Below are 21,093 nucleotides of genomic sequence, written 5' to 3' on the forward strand. Positions count from 1 at the left end.
TATCTCCCAACCTTATAAATTAACTATAATGGCACATAGATTAATTAATCAAGGATTGATTTAACCTAATTGATAGGTTAAGTTTCCAACCCATCGGTTTCCAAGCTACACTTCGTGTTCTCGAAGATACTAAGTGGCATTTGAACTCCCTCAAGGAACCTTTACCTTAATCAATTACTGTATCTTTATCATCCTTCACCTGTGTGAGACTCCCGACTGATTTATGGTATGGTTAATTGTCAAACCTAATCTGTCATTCAATTAGTACTAATGCATAGCGGGGATCATTGGAAAGTACCTTATCCAATATCCTGACCAGCATGGCGAGAGATTTAATGCACATTCTTCCTTGATTCAATCTCATCATATAATAAGAACATGCAAACTTGTCTTGATCACTCAATCACCTTTGTGTATTTCTTGCTATGTCTAAGCAGATGCATGTTTGATTCCCATGTTTAGAGACACATACATGATAACTTGCAAATTAACATGATTAGTTAATGAATTTTACATTATATTTATATGTTTTAATGACTATATTTTCATGTTATCATATTTAAATAAATATAAATCACTTACGCTTTCATTTTACTATTATTTCTGATTTTTTTATCATTTATTACATGGAATTTAACCTCATTTTAGTGAAGAAATATTTTTTTCAGGGCTTTAAATACTTGGCTAAAGGCTGGTAAGGGTTTTTCTAATTTTTCTGGAATTTCCCCATATTTTTATATAATTTTTTTTACCATTATATAGCCAAGAAATGATTTTTTATACATTTAAATAATACATATTTAATTTATTTGGCATTTTATAATGCATTTATATATATATATTTAAGGGCATCCACGTCATTTGCCCGAAATTTGGGCGAATGAGTGGATAATTATTATGAGAGAGAGATTGATTTTTTTAAAAAAATATATATATAACGGCCACCGACATGCACGTGGGCAGCGTGCATGCGGCATCGAGTTGCCGTGTGCATTAATGCACGCAGCAGCCGACACACACGTGCACATTGAATTGCGATTTTTTTTAAGAAACAACACCCGGTAAGCTCACCACCTTTTTTTTTATTATTTTCTTAAAAACGTCGCGGTCAAACATTGCGGCTCAACGAAAGAAATAATAAAATATTAACAAAAATTTTAACACAGGGCGATGTGGCGTCCTCTCAACCACTTAAAAGGGAGAATTGTTCTCCAATGATTTCAGACGATTGACGCGCACAACGACATGGCAACACACGATCCGAGGATGGGGGAAAACAAGAAAAATAATGCCAGCCATTAGAAAAATTCATTTTTTTAAGAAAGAAAAACAATCCAACGGTCCAGATTCATCCTCACTAAAACCTTGATATCTTGAGATCTAGACATCCGATTGGGCTGAAATTTTGAGGGTAGGTTCGTCTTTTCCCCCTCTACAATCCAGATGGTTCGATGTTTAAATGAAGGTCTGGAAATGGGCGAAAATCACTTTTTGAAGCTCTCTCCAAGGATTTGGCCAGGAAGGACACAAGGGATGCTTTCGAAGTCGACATTTCTTGATTCTGCACTCAAAGTTGTAAATTTCTGATTTGTATTTCAATCTTCTTCTTGAACGATTCTAAAACGCCAAGGCATGTGCAAAATGTACATGCCCTAGAAGTTGACTTTGAATGAAATTAGCACTGCATTTTGATTCTGATTCATGATCTAATTTTTTATCCTTAATTCTACATCAATTTAGAACATTTCTGCTTCATTAGATTTTTAATTTAGGGTCGGATTTCATCTTTTCCCCAAATTCTTCACTTCCTCTCTAGGTTAATTTGTCTAGTTTCTCTCTCTAGATTTTGATTTTTATTGTTTAGGAATTTAATTTAATATAAAAAAAACCTAAAAATAAAATTTGGTTCGAAAATTCATCCATCTTGAAGTCGAATTTAAAAATCCCTTTCTTGATTATTTAATTCCCAATTTTTATTCATAAAAATTGTCTTAAAATTTTATAATAATTGGGAAATAAATAATCTGAATTAATCTGATCTTAAAATTGAAATATTTCTATCTTGAGCTTTCTGATCGAAATATTTAAAATCAAAATTAACTCTTACTTAATTTTGATTAATTAAAAACATTATTAAGCATAATTCAGATTTATTAATTGCAAAATTAATTCATTTTTGAATAAATTCATTGAAATTGGATAAAAATTCTTATTTGTTGCCTCCCTATGGTTTGACCCCTTGCTTACTATATATTCTATATTTAGTGATTAAGGGAAATTATAAATTTTATTGTACAAGTCTAATGCCAAATCAACAACATATTTACGTGCATTTTTAGGCTTACCAATACATATTAGTCACAACATGGGCATCGATACACAATGTGTCCATGGCATCTCAGGTCAATAAACCATAATGTACTTTTCGATATAATACCATATAGGGATTCAAACAGATTACTTCAGTGAACTCTTTCTCTAAAGAGCTCTCATTATCTGTTATTAGGATCTCCACAGTAATGGCTATAAGATCAACCGTACTTGTCATATAAGTAGGATTGGATAGTGATATTCTTTTTAAATAGCTCAGTGAGCGTCGTGAGTATCCAAGGACCAGGAATTTTAAGAATACACACTTAAAGCCTAGTGATAATTGTAATTCACTAAGTAATTTTGGGCATTCAGGGACTTCATAATAAACATCACAAAGAATAATAATGAATAAATACTTTTAATTGAACATAAATAAATCATGGATGTATGATTGAATTGACAGCAACATAATATCTATCATTATCTGTAATTTTGTGGGTTTGAAATTTACAAGCAAGAGGATGAAACATTATGAAGAGCTCCGAAGAGATTTCAAAAAAAATAATATTGACTTCAATGTCTTCACCTGGTGGTGAATTTGATCCTGAGAAAGCATAAATCTAAATCATGATATAAGAGGATAGATACACAGAGAAAAGTAGATAGGTAAAAAGCAAAGTATGTTGAACTATTTAGTTTTACTTCATTGAACATTTCACTAAGGTTTCTGTTAATATTTTTTCCTATTGACTATCCTTCAATATAGATATATTGAAATTATCTTCATATCTATGAGTATTTGGATTAGCTAAATATGCTGATTTTAAGTTGATCTAGTAGAATTTTGGGGGACAACAAGATGAAGGCTTTGGAGGCAGAGTCAAAGGAGGTCAATCATCATTGCACCGTGGAAGACTTTAGGGGTCAAAGATGACAGAACACATTTTAGTTTCTTGTTATGTATGCTTTGCCAATAGCTTGTATGGTGGTGCATATACTTTCGTATCCTTGTTATGTCATATTTCCAATATTTTTTAGGCCATTCACTCAAACTTGGTTAGGGATCATCATCACCTTGGGCTAAGTACCCCTGAACAGAATTAGGGCATTGCAAAAAAATATAACTGAGTCCTAACCAAAAGAGGTAGACCGTATTTCACATAATTAAATTAGAGTGAATAAAGTTTAAAGAACCTAATTCACCCACTTCGACTTAAAAAATGTATAATCCTATTTTCAAAAAACATGTTGCCCTTATCTCACATGCCTCATATATTTCAGCACTCAATAAATGAGGTTCATCTTAAATAAATTTGTGAAACTTCATTTATGCCTTTCAGTGTTCCTACTTCACTTAAAGTTAAAGCCTTAACAAGTTAATTTGAAATTAGATCTTTATATTGATTTAATATTTTTAATATAATATTAGGGAAACTATAATTTTATTCTAGTAAATATTTAAGATTTTATGTGCTGAGTGAAAAGTATCCAAAAGTGCATTTTTGGAAAGGTTTGCAAAATGATGAATTAACGTAGGCAGTTTGTAACCTTGCTTAAGGATTCAAATATTTACTCCTTGGCAATCAAAAATAATATTCCAAGTAAATAGTAGTTGGAACTATTTATTTGGATCTTCAAATACTCAGAAACAAAAGTTCCTGATGATTTAACTCATAGTTAGGCCTATTTAGTTGGATTTGGCCAATGTTGTTTGAATAGTGAAACTTTCAATGTATTATATTTTATTAACTATTTTTTGTGCATTACCATAAGCAAAACGTTGCAAATTATTTCTTGCATCAAACCTTTCGTTCTATGGGGCGTAGGCCTCCCAAAAGGTATCGGAGGCGTGCAAAGGTTTCCTCGGGCCGGACGGAGATTGGCCCTCGAGTGCAAAGGCAGAAGGATGCTTGACTGCAAGACCCACTCATCGAGTAGGGACGAAAGTCGGCCTTAGTGATCCAATGGTGCCGCGTGGAAGGGCATTGGTCTTTTCAGCATTAATACTTAAACCACAGCCTATCGGGCCTCCCCAACTGGTTCTACTACAGAGGCCAACGATAGACAATAACTCCCCCCCCCCACAACACAGCTTACTCTTCATCTTACATCAAACCTTTCGTTCATTTCCCAAGCTAAAAGAAAGCATATTTTTTATCCAAGAAAACTATAAAAGTTATTTGTAAATGTCCTAAAATAAAACCCACCCGTGCTAACAATTCAAAAGTGACTTATTTTCTTTGATGTGGATTATCTTCATGAATAGAACAAGATTTGGGCCTTCCTTACTCTTCATCTTTTAACTTTTCAATCAATGCAAAACTTGACCTTTTATGAAATGAAGTCTTATTCATCTGGATCTGGCTGCTTAGTCCACAATACTAGAAATGCTGAGCCCTGTAATCTACAACCAAGAAATGCAAATGTCTCTAAGCAATCATATTATGGTTTTTTAGGTATCAAGCCTTTGTGGCTTAATCATAGTATGGATTCAGATATAAAAGAAGTTCACTAGCAGATTAAAGTTGTGGAAAAACTGTGAGAAGTGTTGGGACCAATTCAACTTGGCTGATGTGACAAACCGTCCTAGCAATAATAATCACTTTGAAAGTCACTGAACTCATGTATAACTAATTACATTTTCTCATTGTCCCATTATACATGTTAGAGTCCTCTCAGGTAAGTTCCTGGGCTATCTTACTTTGGGAACTGAATGATCAGTTTTAGAGGCGTCCCTGAAAAAAAACATTGTTATGCCCCTATATGCTCTTGGTAGTTTTAACAAATCAGAAATCCCAAAAAATCAGAAAAGAAACATCTGAAAGCTATTTCTGTCATTTATTCATTTAGATTTGTTTTTCAGAATTTTCAGCAAATGCGGAAAATATCCTTTATTCTTGCATCTATAGAGAATGCATCATACACCATTTTTTAACTAGTAGAAAATAGCCCATTTTATTGGCAGCTGGATACTTATGAGAGCTATTATCTTGAAACCCGGAGAGTGATAAATATTCACAAACAAGAAAAATAAATATGTTATTCTTCAAAAACCAATAAGGGCATTTGGCTTGTGAACATCTTCTTGGATGGGTAACTTAGTTTTTAAGAAAAAGAGAGAAGATCACCCAAAATTGGTGATCAACCCAAAATTATTAATAATATGATCGTGAAAAATACATGACTGAGCAGCCTGGTCCCTTTTCCATCCTTCACATCCTACTAAACCAGTAGGATATACAATTCTTGACATCATGCAGCACCGATTCTCAGATGGATAATCTGGGAGTTTGATTTTTTCTTAGAACATGAAATTATAAGTAAAAAGATGTATATCATAGAGATTCGGCTCCAAAACCAATCAAAAACAAAAACCAGAATGAGTCATATTGTAAGGTCCTGAAATTTGATCGGATGAGGAGATGACTTAAACATCTCAAAAATCAGAATGAGTCACATTATAAGGTCCTGAAATTTGATCGGATGTGGAGATGACTTAAACATCACAAAAATCAGAATGAGTCACATTATAAGGTCGTGAAATTTGATCAGATGTGGAGATGACTTAAACATCTCAAAAATCATTGCGCGGGGCAGTACTCTCCAGAAACTATGGAACAAGAAATGTAATATACATGAAAAGTCCGCAAATGAATCATCACAACTTCAAAACAGGAAAAAAAAGGCCATGAAAGGATCAAGAAAAGTAGCACTGGGGATAGCTGGTGCCCTTCTTAAAAGGATAGGTACCAGCTTCCAGTTCTTTATAGGTTGAACAAATTAATGACGATGGATACATCCTACATTGCCGCTTGAAATGATCCCATAAGGCAGAGACCTGTAAAAAAATCCTGAAGAGACGGTTCATGATGATCCATTCATCGAGCCATTCTTTGTATAATGAATTCTTCATGGTGGCCGACTTAAATCATCAACCACTATCCCTGAGAAATCTGTTCTGGAGGCCAACTTATAAGTAAGAAAGAAAAACCCTTCTGTCAAGAGAAATTTGCTGCCTTTTGTCAAGCCTTTTTGCCATCTTCGGCGGGATTTTGATTTATAGCACGGTTAAACCAGATACTTTCCCAAGTCAACACTTCTGCAAACCACCAAAGAGTTGTCTACCTTCATAGCGCTTGAAATTCTTCAAGAGGCATTGGCTGAGTTTGCATAGAGAAGTTTAAAGAATAAATCAACCTCGGGCAAGTCTCTGATAACCTGAACAAATTTGTTGCGGCTGGGCTCCTCCAAAAGCGAAGGGCTTAGCTGGATGACACGTGGCAAGAGCTTGGCTAAGGGAACTGCAAACATAGGACTGCCTGTGTGTGGACTAAGGGCCTCAACCAAATGATCCATAACCCTTCTCAGAGATATTTCCATGATCTCTCTAAAGTCCGAACTGTACGACAACCAAACAAGAATGATTAGACTAAAATGTCAATCAGGTTTACTTTAGAGACTAGGTTGTAAAGCAAAAAATATTATAAAGGAAAGTATTTGTTGAACTCCATAGTGGAAGGAGACAGGCGCAGAATTGGGAGAGATGAAGCGAGATAGGGAGAGAAAAAACCAGGGCTGTGGGAGGAATCTGTTCAACCCTGAGTCTTATATCCAATAATGGGTTGCTAGTAGTATTGGCCCACTATAACAAAAGGTGAAGGGAGGAAGGGAAATAGACGAATGAGCTAGCGAGCTCAGAGAAGAATTCCTACACTCTAGGGTGAGGGATTGAATCACTACTTTATCTATTTGTTATTGTTCATCCTCTCTCTCCCATCTCTCCACATCCATCACTCTCTCCGCATCCTCCCACTTACTTTCTCTCCAACCATCCCAGTCTCCCTCTGAGTGTTTAACATCAGATTGAAGGAAACTGTCTGGGGTCCTGACAAAATCCTTATGCCCTGGGAGTCGGGCAGTCTGATAAATATAAAACCATAATCAAATCAAACAAGGTTATCTACCGTTACAAAAGGGTGAGAATACTAAGAAAGACAAATTAAAAAAATACTCCTACTTCTAACAATATTATAAGTCACACGTAATAAAAATCAACAAAAAATATATTAGAGATGGAGATAAAACAAACTCTAACTAAATTAGAGGGTTCCATGCGTTTATAAAGGTGTAGGAAGCTTATTACAATATGCGCTGCCGCTAACTTTATCCTTGGTCACAGATCACAAGAAATTACAGAAAAAATAGCAGTGATAAAGATATAATACGCGGCAGCGTCTGGCAGTGCCGTGTTGTTGGGCAGAGCGGGGGCCAGTGCAGCAGAGGTGCTCTGCTAGTGAGCCTAATGGGTCTACCTCAGCGGCGTAGTCTGCAGAAGCCCATAACCCAATTTGCAGAACCTTCAGCAATGGCCCCTGCTTGTGAGCCCTAATAGGTCTGCCTCAGTGGGCCCAGCCCACGGGAGCCCAAGGCTCAGCTTGTGGAACCTTCAGGAATGCATCCTGCAGGTGAGCCTAATGGACTTGCGTCAGCTGGCCGAGTTCACAAAATCTTTGGGAACGCAAAGCTTGCTACCCATTCCATGGTATCACAGGGACCAGTCACAGAACTGCCTATTGCCTATCCAGCGGAACCACAGGGTCCATCCTCGGACAGGCTGTGGTCCACTGCAGAGCTGAACATCGACCATTTGCGGTTCAGGCCACGACCCACCACCAATTTAGCCTGTGGCATCAGTGGACTTGCCAAATCTTACCTGAGTCTGCCAGGCCCAAGAAAAATAATCTAGAAACCAGCTTGGGTGAAAGCTGGTACTAAAGGGAGGAGTATTAAAATGAACTCCAACCCCTCTGAGAGATATTTCCGCCTTTTACCCTCAGGTTGGGACTCCATAAAATATATGAAGCCCCCTAAATGAGGCGCAGGAAAAGAAGATGTAGTTGTCAGGGCCAATAAAACAAGAGGGGGTAAATAGAGAGGAAGCAGGAGACGTAGTCCAGAGGGCTGAGGGGTATTGCAGATGCTCCCTATAAGAGCCCTGTTGGGCGAAGGAGATGATACGTAGAAGTCTACATGTGTCGATCGATGCATATACTGTCACTGTATCAACTGTTCTTCATCTCATTCTCAATCTATCAATCAATCATTTTCTCTTCCTTTCAAGAACCCTACCTCTCGACAAAGACCTGCATCAAGCTCTCCATCAGAATCCTAAGAAAGGGACAGTAGAATAATACCCCTACTTCGAACGGTACATTGGTCATACGTTAATAAAAACTAACAGAATGAAATAGCAGTATAAGTTTAAATCGAATTTAAACTAGAGGGAGGTTTCCCTGCCCTTATAAAAGGATATGAACCCCAAACAAAGGAAAATTAGGATAATACCCCTACTTCTAACAACACTTTTGTTCACTTACGTAATTTTATAGCACAAATAACAGATACCTTGACATAACATCACGAGTCTCTGCCATCAACTGCTCAAGCTTGGAGGTGTCCATAAAAACCATGGGGTCATCAGAGCTGGTGGATGAGATAGCAGCAAGCTGTTGATATTCAGACGTACTGTCGGGTAGTAAACATGCTACCCAGGAACCTGGCGCCTCTAAATTTATGAATAGATCAATTATCTGCATCATCATATCTCGCAATTGGCCAATGTTGAAAGGGTTTCTCAGCTCTTTGCTGCCAGAAAAATAATGAGAGTTCATCAAGGAGAAAATTTTATTTTTTTAACCCACACAGCACAGGAGATGAGTCGCACAAGTAAAAAAGGACAACTTCAGAGAGTTAAATCACTCACTCTTTCAAAACTTGGGAAGCTGCATTTTCCATTTTCACAATCAACTTGCTAATTCCATAATTAGATAGATAATCAGCGGCCGAAAGAAATTTTTGCTCTCCATATCTGTCTAATGGCCATTCTTGCTCCTGCAACGATATGTGGCCAAGGAGAAAATTTTAAATTCAACTTTTAAATCTTTGAATCAAATAAAAATAAGAAATTCCAAAAAGCGAACAAACAATGAATTCGAAATGAATACCCTCCTGAGTATTTTCTAATGTTTCACTCATCAAATAATTCTTTTTAACAATTTAGAGAGGAACGATGGAATAACGTTAAGTTTATAAGGAGGGAATCAAGCTTATCTTTGAGAATAGAACATTAAGTTTACAATGAAAGTTTTTTAATATTTACGAGCTTTCTGGAAAGCTTTTAACGGACTTCATCTCAAAAAAATACAAAATAACAGGAAAACATTTAATATTGGGCGATACTTGTGACGGGCAGCAACAAAGAGAAAATAATAACCATCTTTGAAGGAAAATTTCAATCTCAATTAACGTTTAAATAAAACACAGAGTCTACCTCCACAAAAAACTTAAAATAAGTGATTGGTAATCCGGATTTCAAACATTCTTACCGATGATTCAGAACTTCCGAGTATGCGGGCCGTCTCAACATAAAGATGTCTTCCCAGAATGTTAACTTGAACCCTCACAAACAAGCAGAGCATTGTCATAGACCACAAAGAAGTTGCTGTTCTCGTGAAACCTACCAAAAACCCAATATTTTCAGTCATTATCAGAAAGAAAATTCAAATGTCCTCCGCAAGTAGTGAGTCCGATAATTAAAAAACCTACTTAATATCTTGAGCCTCTCCCAAAGCTCGAGTTTTTCACTTGGTGAGAGATTACTTGAATTTCCCTTCCCTTTTCCCAACCTCTCCGTCACGTATGAAACGTCCAGCTCCTCAGAAATTCTCGTCCGAAGACAATACATAGCGTAGGGCAACGTAGTGCTGTCTGATATTCTTTGTATATTCTCGAAATGCGATTGCAACCTGCCAAACAAGAAACTCGGAAAGTCAAAAGTTAACACTCGATTCATTCAACAATGCAACAGAAACATTGAAATCCTTACTGGGCCTTGACGATCTCCTCAGATCGCCGCTCCGATTCATCCTGAGAACCCAAATCCAAGATCTTCTTCTGGTGAGAAGCATAGAATCTATAAACCGCATAGCCAGCCCCAATCGCCCCCAAAGTGACGAGTACTTTCTTCCTGTGTCTACTCCAAAACCCCCTGCCGTTCGCCAAAGCAATGAAGAATGCGACAGTAAATCGAACCAGAATCGAAGTAGTCAAAATTACCCAAAAAAAAGTCTAGCGGAGAAGAACCCATCAGAGGAAAGGTCGGCTCTAACAGGAAATTTCACCTAAAGGGGAGCATCACTGGAGATTCCGCGGAATAAGACGGAGATTCCGAGCGCAAGAGTCGATTTTGATTGCTGGGTCGGACGAGGAACTGAGATTCGAGGGCTGCAAACTGAAGGGTCGTGGAAAAATCGAAGATTCTCAGGTTTGCCGGAGTTCAACTGCAGTTTTGCGAGGAGAGGAAGGCTCCACGAAGGCTAGCTAAGGCGCTGTCTTTGATTTTCTTAAACCCCTGAGAAATTTTATATTTCAGATCTACTTGGAGCCAGGTAATTGAACAGTGAGAGTTTGTAAAGACCGTTTAAGGTATATTTATAAAATAGGCTTTTAGGAATTCAGAAAGCTTGTGGACAAAAAGTTCCCTAAACACTGGCATGTATATCAGACTAAACACTGAAATTATATGGTCAAGAAGAAATTTAAAAGCCAAACAGGGGAAGGGTTCAAGGGTCCTAACTTAACTGATATTAGTTCATAAATAATTTTAAATATAGAATTTTATGAATATTCACTAAACCTTATAAAACCATGCATGGAAAATTGAACAGATAATTCACTGAAGCCTAAAAAGATAAAGAAAATTTCCGCTCAAAACTATAAATTCTGCTTTGTCAAATTTCTATGGTAAAATTTTGTTTTTATCCAATGCTTTGGATTATTAATGTGTTGGATGATTTTATCAATTTAGAACACGGCATATAATTTTTGTTTGGGATAATTACCTTTCCAGATATTTTCAGACTCAACATATCATCTACACAAGTGTCTGACGTGGTGAAATTTCAATGGTGAAAATTTTTCTTACCAAAACGTTTTGGTTTGGTGATTTACCATAACGTTCAAAGTTAAAAATATCTTCATAATTATATGATGTCACTTTTATTTCACGAATAGTTCCCATTTTACCATGTTCTTAGTGAATATATGATTATGTTGACAAAGGATTTAACTATAAGAAGAGCTTAATTAATAATGTTATCATTCAAATCATAAAACCAGTGGTTTAGATCAATTATATGACATTGGTTCTTCGTCTGATAATCCGTTGGTTTTTTATTTTTCTCATATCAGGGTAAATGAATATTTTTATTCTTTGTCAGTACTTCAATCACAATTCTCCTAGTTATATTTTATATTATTAGAATTAAAATTTAATATCTGTGAAGGATTGATAAAAACACTCATTTTGATGGTCCTGTTTTAAAATTATATATACTCCATAAATGGAAAGTCAGAGTAAGGTTTTGGGAAATGTTTTAAAAAAGAGTTTGATTTAAAAAATATTTATAAATTATTATTCTTAAAGTTTGGTGGTGAAGAGTTATATTAGTGCTTTAATACATTTGACAAATGAGTATTAATAAAAGACAACAGTATCAATTCCAGGTTGGTAGGATTCCCCAGTAACTTATTCTGTTTTCTTCTTATTAAGTGATAAAATATAAAATTTTGATATCCTTGCACACCCTAATTTGTCATCATATCATCAAATCCAGTGAAATTATTTACTTGTGATTTTTTCCTTGACATGTGTAATCGGTAAATTTATCAAGGTAAATTTATGTATACATTTCTAAATAAGTTTTGCATCTATTTATTCCCTCTTATTGATAAGTTCCTTTTCCTACTTTTCAATAATCATCCCAAAATGTATACAGCATGTTTTTAAAAACAAAATTATTTCAAAAAGATAATATTGTAGCCTCTAAAGTTAACTACCGATTAAAAGAATGATCCATATCGATATCATGATTTTAGGTTAAAATAATAAATTCCTTAAATTTCAGGTTGAATAATACTTCTAATAAATATTTAGGTCAATTTTTACATTTTAAATGTTTTTAAAATGAATATTTAAAAGGAGTTAAATATTTTAATTGACCTATTTCTATTAATAAAAAGAAATTAGATAAAACATATTTTTGAATCAATAGAATATTTTTTACATATTAATAAATGGTTTTTAGGATTTATTGCAATTTGTTTTTAATAAAAAATCTTTTTTTCTTATAAAAATGGCCCTTATCGGGCCATTTTAAGCGCTAACGGCATTTGTGAGTGGCGCAGAGCACAGAGGATGGTGCATGACACGCACGCACACACACCGTGCGTGTTGCGCATCACACGCAGCACAACGCGCAACACATGCATCGCGACATGGACGAATCAGAGCCAAATTAATTTTTATCAGTGCGGCGCGATGTGGATCAGTAGAAATGCAGATAAAAAATGCAGACCTCGTGCGTTTCATACGCACGCACCGCCGCGCGCACCACCCCCATTGCGCGACGTGGACCAATCGGCGAGCTTTGTGCGACCTGCGTGAAAAGCAAAGAAGAAGAAATTAGTAACGGAATCGGAAGAACATGTTCTTCCGATTCCGCGGCGATAAAAGGGAAGAAAGGGAAAGATTAAAGCATTCTTGATCTGGAAAAGCGAGAGGAGAAGTCCCGAGCCCCCTCTCTGTCTCAAGAACAGCCTGGAGTGCTTTTGGAGTTGAATTTGGACAAGAAACTCGTCGATCTGGCACTGCATTCTGCCTTAAAATCAAGCACAAATTAGGTCGAATTCGGTTAGCTCATTGCGCGGATTTCACTCCTATCACCCTGAAAGTACTCCTGGTACTTCTCGGTCCAAATTGAAGTGATTCTGCAGTTAATTTCGCGTTCAAATTTTCAAAAGCCATAGTTCATTCTCATTCGCCGTTCTTTCTTAATTTCCGATTTTAGTCGTTTTATTTCATAGATTTTAGTTTGTTTTAAAATCATTTAGTCTTAGTTGATTATAAAATTTTCAATTTCGAATCCTATCTGTTCATTGAATCGCATAAAAATCCTGAATCGTTTTCACGGTCGAATACTTATTAAGTTAGCAAACCGTGAATCATATTCACGATTTGCTAGTCTAGGACATATTTACAATTTCGAATGAATAAAGATAAAATAAAAATATAATAAAAATTCTCTTAAACATAGCATAAAAGTAGTTTTCTGATTCTTTAAAAATAATAAAATATTTCCTGAAAAATAAAAAAAATTAAAGAAATACAAAACTTAGGGTTAAATCAATTTTAGAAATAGATTTCAAATCTATTAAAAAGAACGTTACAAAAATATATATATAATCTATAACAATTAAAGATTTTAAATCAAATAAAAGATAAACTTAAGTGATTTTCTATTTCTGTTATTTAATAACAGAGAATTATGAAAATCATTTAAGTTCAAAAAGATATAAGTTTAGTTGCAAATTACCAATATTAGCATTTAAATAAGTAGTTAAAACAACATTTCATTTAGGTTTCGAATTCTAAACCCTAATTAGACAGAAAATTGAATATAACCAACTGCCTCCCTAGGGTTCGACCCCTTTTTTACGCATTAAGGGTTACATAAATTTTAGTGATTAAGTTCGAAAAACCCCTAAATAACGACATATAAACACGTGTTTTTGAGCTTATCACATATCATATTCTCTGTTTAGATATTAATTAGGATAGGTTGATAGGTAAAAATTACATATCTATATCCTCACATATTTATTGGTGTTGGAATAAATATTATTTTTCATCGACTTTTGGATGGAAAGATTTTGGTTATTTCTGTCCACAAGTTGTCGTCTAAGATTGCTCACCCATTCAAGAATTCGAAACAATTTCTAGTTTTATTTTGAAATTTTATTCACACTTTATATACTTTTAATGAGTCCATTCCAACTTTGATGATTTTTTTTCTCCCTATTGTCTTATTGTCGATCTTATTCATGATAATGTTAGTTTTCTAATAATATATGTCAGTGGGAATTCCTAATATTTAATGCAATAGATAATTCTGCTCTGATTAAAAATTGATGCGAAAAAAATCCACATAATTGCTCCTATTATTATTTTTTATTATGTAAACATAAAGACGTGGTATTCATTTTATATTTATAAACTAGAAATGAATATCATAAATTTTTATGTAGCAAAAATATTATGAAAATAAGATATCCTCTCGAAGGATCAATGACACCCTAATTCAATAAATAAAATAATATATATTCGTGTTCAGGATGAACCATTGCCGATTTCATGTTTAGACTATTGGAAAAAAAGTCAAAACTGAGTTACAGAAAAGTGAGTGATAAAAAAGGGAGCATAAAAAACAATAATTCTATACTGATAAGTTATTTACCCCATTTTTCTAACCTATAATCTCTTAATTTGCAAAAAATAGCTTCGCAGCTAGAGGAAATGATTTTAAGGTGGAAGGAGAATCGTCTCGTCGCCTGCTTATCACCTTGCGATGCTCGAGCATATTCTTTTTTGCCACACTCCACTTGTGCCGACTCACCTCAAGGTTCCCGTAGGACTCAACTGATTGCTCGAACCACCTCCCTGTCTATTGTTGGTCTCACTCGCCCCTTCCCTTCTACCGCCAACCTCTTGCTCTTTCGCCGCGTCACCACCACCAGTCGAGCCGTATCCGTGCCCGTCAACGGCACGCCTCCACCTTCCTGCCTGCACCGCCTGTGCACTAACAGATTCTCTGACGACAAACCCCATCATGGACAAGGTACATCATTCCCCTTTGCTCGTCTGTTCCATAACTTTCGACAGTATATTTTTGACTCCACTCCACCAGGCTCATGATAGTTTAGGTGAGAGAGTAAACCTATAAATAACTACGAATTGAGTGATTTCCTAGGTACGGGTCGAGCCCGTCCGTGATGTGAGAGCATCCACATAATTATTCCAATCGACGCCGTAGGCATCGTCGTTGCTCCGATGTGGGTCAGAAGGTCACCACCACCGTCACCGGTCGCCCATTCCGGAGTTCACAGCTCAGCGATTCCCCTCGAGTCGGGGCCTGCTCGTACATTTCACCCAAGACATTGCACATACGTAGTTACATTTTTCCTTAGTGAATTACCCATCGCATCACACACTAACGACGTCCGTCATCACCCACATGCATATTTATTGCAAAAAAGGGCGTCCTTTTTTTCCTCCCTCCACGTCATACTGCGTAGGGAAAAATAAGGAAGGCTTTTTGTTAGCTATATACGCAATGATCACTACACTTGTCACTAAGACATCATGGTCTGTTTAATGGTTGAGTGACGCCAATCATTAACTCCGCTAATGATTCTCTGGCACCAATCTTCATGGAGCGCTATGATTCGTTGCCGTTCGACAAATCAAATGGAGAAACGTGGTGGCGCGAATATAAATTATGACAAACAATATTTAAAATTTCATATCATAAAAATAAAAAACAAAAAAATTATTGTAAATATAGGGTTTGACTTAAAAATTCATATACTTCCAAATTTAATGTCGAAAAATTCAAAGAAAAACATATTATGTCTCAACAACCATATTATGTTTGAATCTATTGTCAGAAAATCCCCCCCGAAAAATACAAACATGTAGGAAATTTAGAAATCCATTTTAAAATTGGATTAATCATTTGAAGCTTTATAAAACCCAAATACAATTATTTGAATGCTGAAAAAACAAGTGTATATGATCATATATGGTATTAAATTTTGCATGTTATCTACGTCCATTCTATGACCGAGTTACCAATAATTTCTGGTTGAGGAAAATAACCACCTTTTCAGTAGGTCACCTGTTCATGTACAAATATTTAACAAGGATCTCAATTTCAACTTGAAATTCTGTTAGCATAAATATTTACTTTGTCGAACAACAGTTTTATTAGCAGGCAGCAGTTGATAGTGCCTCTGTTGTTGTGGGAATTGTTCCATAAAAGAATATTAATAATGGACGATAGGATACTATGGGAAATTCATTTTTTCTGTTTCGCTCCATAAGAAGACAGTAGTGCGTAAAATATATTTCTTTTTTACCTTCCTAAACACCCAAAACACAGAATGGATTTCAATATGTAACAAAAAATAAAACAAAGTGAGCGACATCACATTCCGAGGATCCTCCTTCCACATGATGGGCGTTCATCTAAATAGATCATTCGCTAAACGAAAAGATGCAAAATTAAAGAATATATAGCGACTGTATTTAAAATGAATATGTTGTTTAACGACTTGAAACAACTCAAAGAAACATTAGGGTATGTCTGCTATATGGAACGTTTCCATATTATTTAGGCTTGCATCAGAATATCATTTTGGGGAAAAAAATATTTTAAAAATGGTCATTTCTAATATACTAAATGAAAAAAAATAAACGTAAAATATTTGGACCGTCCCATCTTTATTCGAGCAAGAAAGCCAAAAGGCATCTTGTAAATTTAGCCAAATAGCACACATATACGTTTCTTAGAGAGTAGACATCATTCCGGTCAGTATTTGCTGCCCAAATCACACTTTGTATAGACACTATAAGGGAAATAAGAAAACAGTGGGTAGCCGTGAGAGACTAAAACAGTATAACTGAGAGAGTTTCTGTAAAATGCGATCATCAATTAATTATCCACATAAACTTTCACTTTTACATGTGTAATGAGAGATAGAGGGCAATTTACTTATCTCACGCAAGAGGATCTACAGGTAAAGTTGAAAATTCAACAGGTATGAAATCTGATGTCACAGTTTTAACGTGTCCGGTAAAAATGCAGAAGAACGAGGGAAATATCTACTTTTTTACAGAAATTTAAGGTACCAAATTTCTGTTTAATGGCATGGCAAACGTGGTGTCTAGGAACGTGCTTTGTTAGAAAGCTACGTTCAATAGTTGCACAGTGACGTATCCAATACCTAGAACATATATTTGATAGCATCAAACTTAGAACGATACTATTCTTCCTAACAACAATGGTTAACTCCATTGTTGTTATTAATGCAACTTAAGAAGAGGTTAGCTTTTGACGCATAAGGTGTCCTTCGGATACCTTGGGAGCCGATTAGCTAGATCTCAAATTTTGTCGAGATATATATTCAAGATCAAGAGATTGTGCGTATAGTAAAGCTGGACTGAACCTCCCAGCATATCTAAAAGCGGCAAATTTTTGTTTGATGTGCCGGGCGGGGGTTTTCCTTTTCCTTGTGCCAAGTTTCATTCATCCTCCAGACATCCCGATAAAAAAGGTTCTAAGTTAAGAGTCGCGAAGGACTAAACGCATTAGTACTTTGTAAATCAAGGTAGTTCAATTGTTTTTAAACGATAATTTTAACATTCCCACAACACGTGCATTTTTTTTTTGGTAGAACGTCTAAGTCAGCCTCTCTAAATTAAGTTCAAATTTTTCAGATTTTTAAGAAGAATTTGCAGATTTTCGAGAACAATTTGCAGATTTTCATGATCGCATGGAGCACGCGTAGGCGAATAAGTAAGATCGATAGGTCGAAAAGTCATCGACTACAGGTTTGTAAGTAAATAAGTAAGGCCCCAGTCTTCCGTTCTGCATCCAGAAATTAAGCAACGTCGCCTTATTGTGCGCCTGGTCTCCTTCCAACCAAAAATCCTCTTCTTCTGGCCCCGTTTACGTAATAGATGAAAAACGCTACGGTGATATGCTGTTTCTTTTTATTGATCTCCTTGCTTGTAGGGGATGTTATGGCGTCCAGCTTTGACTCTGTCATTTGGGATACAGAAGCGACGCAAGAAATGCGGACAGCTCATCGTTTAGGGGCCAGCCTCGATGCCCGTTTCGGCATGCTTGCTGCGACGGGAGATGCACCAACATCTTATTCGACTGGAGAAACAAAGGTCAATGCAACAAGCGCTGCACAAAGCAAGGTTCCTGCAAGTACGGTATGTATGACTGACTACACATGAAATGTTGTCGTAAATTCCAACACATTGGGATGGAATAAAAAGGCGAATGAATTGGCCCTCCGCACTTAAATTTTCTTGATCGACTAAAGTTGATTGCCCGTTTGTGTAAGAATACCTATGTATATGTATTGCTTATATCGTTGGAAGATTTATTTCGGTTTGCTTGGACTTTGTTCTTTGTCCATCGTAGACAATGAAGGCCTACTAAATTCAAGTCTATTTTTACACATATATAAGATATGCTAGAAAATCAGAAGTATCCCATATTTCAACGTCTGTTTATATCACAAATTTGTTTTTCAAAATAAACTTTAAGTTCTATCTGAAAAAAGTTCTTACAATTTTGTGGTTTTGGTTGTCTCTCGTGGGTTAAGGAAGTCTAGAACATTTATGAGGTTGGATGAACTTTGCTACTGTCCAACCGGAGTAAATAGAATGCAAAACAATGACAACTTAAGTATAATGTTTTTCGGTGAACTTCTTTAGTCATGTCGTATCTCTAATCCCACTCTATATGAACGTAAATGTTAAACTGTTTTCAATATTTTAACTTGATGGTGTGACTATAACTGGTAAGGAAGAGGAAGGATGATATTAAACAACATCACATAGATTCAGGTTACCTGCCCTACTATCTTTTAATTATCTACGTAACGGCCAGAACTATTGTCGATTAAGAAGTATGATTTCTTCTTAGATGGGGTGATGTTCATCTCGCAAGCATGATCAGAATTAATCAAGCTCCCGCTGGCATGATGGCTACCCGTGCTCGATACCCGTTTTTTGCCGGCTGATGTAACTTTCTTAACGAAAAAGTAACAAGGCTTTACCCGTGGCTGCTAAGTATACTGTTTATGAGAACTTTTTCTCAGGCTTCAATAATGCATGATGCCACATTTCAGGACCCAGTCGTCAGTTATGTTTATTGGACCTAGAAGTTCGTAAGAACCCGAAATTGCCACTTAAGAAGTCCCTATGACGTAAAAACTAGAAAAGGAGTTGATTAATCAAACCAACTCGGTATATGCATTTATACACATTTTAAAGCTACCCTAATTTCACTATGCCTTTTTTCTATTTTAATGGGAGATTAGATTCGATGGATTCGTTTGGCAAATTAATAAGAAGTCACCAATTTGACCACCTGTCATACGGTTGGCAACAAATTTGACAAATTGGATTAAACGTAAAAATGTACTACTAATAAAGAAACACTGCCATCATACTTGTTAATAGATTATTTCGCTGGATTCAGTTTATGACTTAATCTGCACGAGAGGACATATATATATATATATATATATATATATGCAGATTACCTTGCATGTCAAAAACTTTTATGAGCAAAAGGTTGTATAATTAATTAATAATATCAAAAAACATTTAAAATTATATTTTATGTTGTATAAATTTATTTTATTTATGAATTTGATTTTAGAAAATTACAAAAAATACTGAAATTTCAGAAAAGAGGATAATATCAAATAAAAATTTTAATAGATTTAAATAAACATTTTATGTCTTATTTAATTAATATATACATTACATAAGGTAAGAAAAGTAATTCAGAATACCAAAAAACCATTGAAAGTCCATTTGAAAGGGAAAATCAAATACATTTCTAAACTTTTCGATAGGATTTGATTTTTTTATTAAATTTTTTGATTGTTTCGGAAAATCAAACCAAGAGCATAGTTTCACCTTGAATCATATTTCAAAGATTAACCTTCTTCAGCCAGTTCATTGTGCACATATGTGATAGTATAATATTCTCCCGTTTACATCCAATGAATAATACAAAAAGTATCAAATTTTTTTATTAAATATATTATATAAATTTTAATCTATTCAATTATTACAATTTTCCTTCCTTAGAATTTTAATACGTAAAATCAGACTCCTAATCCATCTGCCCCTAACTACTCTCTATGATGCTGTCCTTTCATCTCTCCCCAATGTTGTGTTCTACGAGCCTTGATATGAATGAACAAGTGAAAACCATGTGTACTAGTAGACTTCAACAAAATCAAACAACATCATTCAAATCATAAAACAATGAACCCACATATAAATCTCATCTGTGTTCTCAGTGTGCAGATTTTAAACGTGTCCACGTCATCTTGAGCACATCAAATCTCTTCCTTCAGGCACACAAAATCCATTAAATTCTATTTATCTCCATGTTTTGATGTCATCGTAATTTACTAAATCTGATCATGTACTTTGATATCACCAGACTAGCTATAAGAATTATACGAGGACTATAATGAATATGGTATATCAATTAAAATTTAATGAGCTATGGAATGAATGTATGACATGCTGGTCGTACACGTAGATTTCCATCATTCTATTTATTTCCTAGTCAGAAGTAATTACATCTCTTATTTTTTAACTATCTTTTAAGCCCCTATGATATCTCTAATCCAAAAACAACATCTCCAAGACATGTACGTGTACTTAATTAAGCACTTCTTACTATCCAGATATTCCGTTCCTTTTTGTCTCCATCTTTCATCTTTTTCTGATAAAAAATAAAATATACTTTTCTAATATCTTCATAGATCTTAATCCTCATTCAAGTATCGTATCCTTCTACTTTATATCATCTAATTTATATATTAAAGACATAAATATATATATCAAATATATCCACTTATGGATATGGACTCAAACTAATAATATTTAGAAAACGATGATTGGGGATACATAGGCTTTAGGAAATGGCAATTGTCCATCCACAAGATGTCTTCGGTGTCTCAGGTCTAAAAACCTCTTACCCAACCGTGACGTGAATCAACGTGATGGACAGTTTGGTATAATACCATTAAGGTATTTGTACGGATTATTTCGGTGAA

The 21,093-nt window shown here is 35.2% G+C and overlaps 1 protein-coding gene across 1 annotated transcript; it reads right to left on the bottom strand.

Moving 5' to 3' along the window:
- Positions 1-5,890: 5,890 nt before the first annotated feature.
- LOC144709384 (peroxisome biogenesis protein 3-2-like) lies at positions 5,891-10,669 on the bottom strand. Its single transcript, XM_078582931.1, has 7 exons — positions 10,494-10,669; positions 10,199-10,360; positions 9,919-10,118; positions 9,699-9,829; positions 9,077-9,204; positions 8,719-8,958; positions 5,891-6,712 (listed from the first exon to the last, which is right to left on the bottom strand). The coding sequence occupies exons 1-7, from the start codon at positions 10,505-10,507 to the stop codon at positions 6,460-6,462; spliced, it is 1,128 nt and encodes a 375-aa protein (XP_078439057.1). The 5' UTR covers positions 10,508-10,669; the 3' UTR covers positions 5,891-6,459.
- Between the last annotated feature and the right edge of the window lie 10,424 nt (positions 10,670-21,093).

Source organism: Wolffia australiana, chromosome 11, assembly GCF_029677425.1.
Source record: "Wolffia australiana isolate 7733 chromosome 11, ASM2967742v1".
NCBI classification, from domain to species: Eukaryota; Viridiplantae; Streptophyta; class Magnoliopsida; order Alismatales; family Araceae; genus Wolffia; species Wolffia australiana.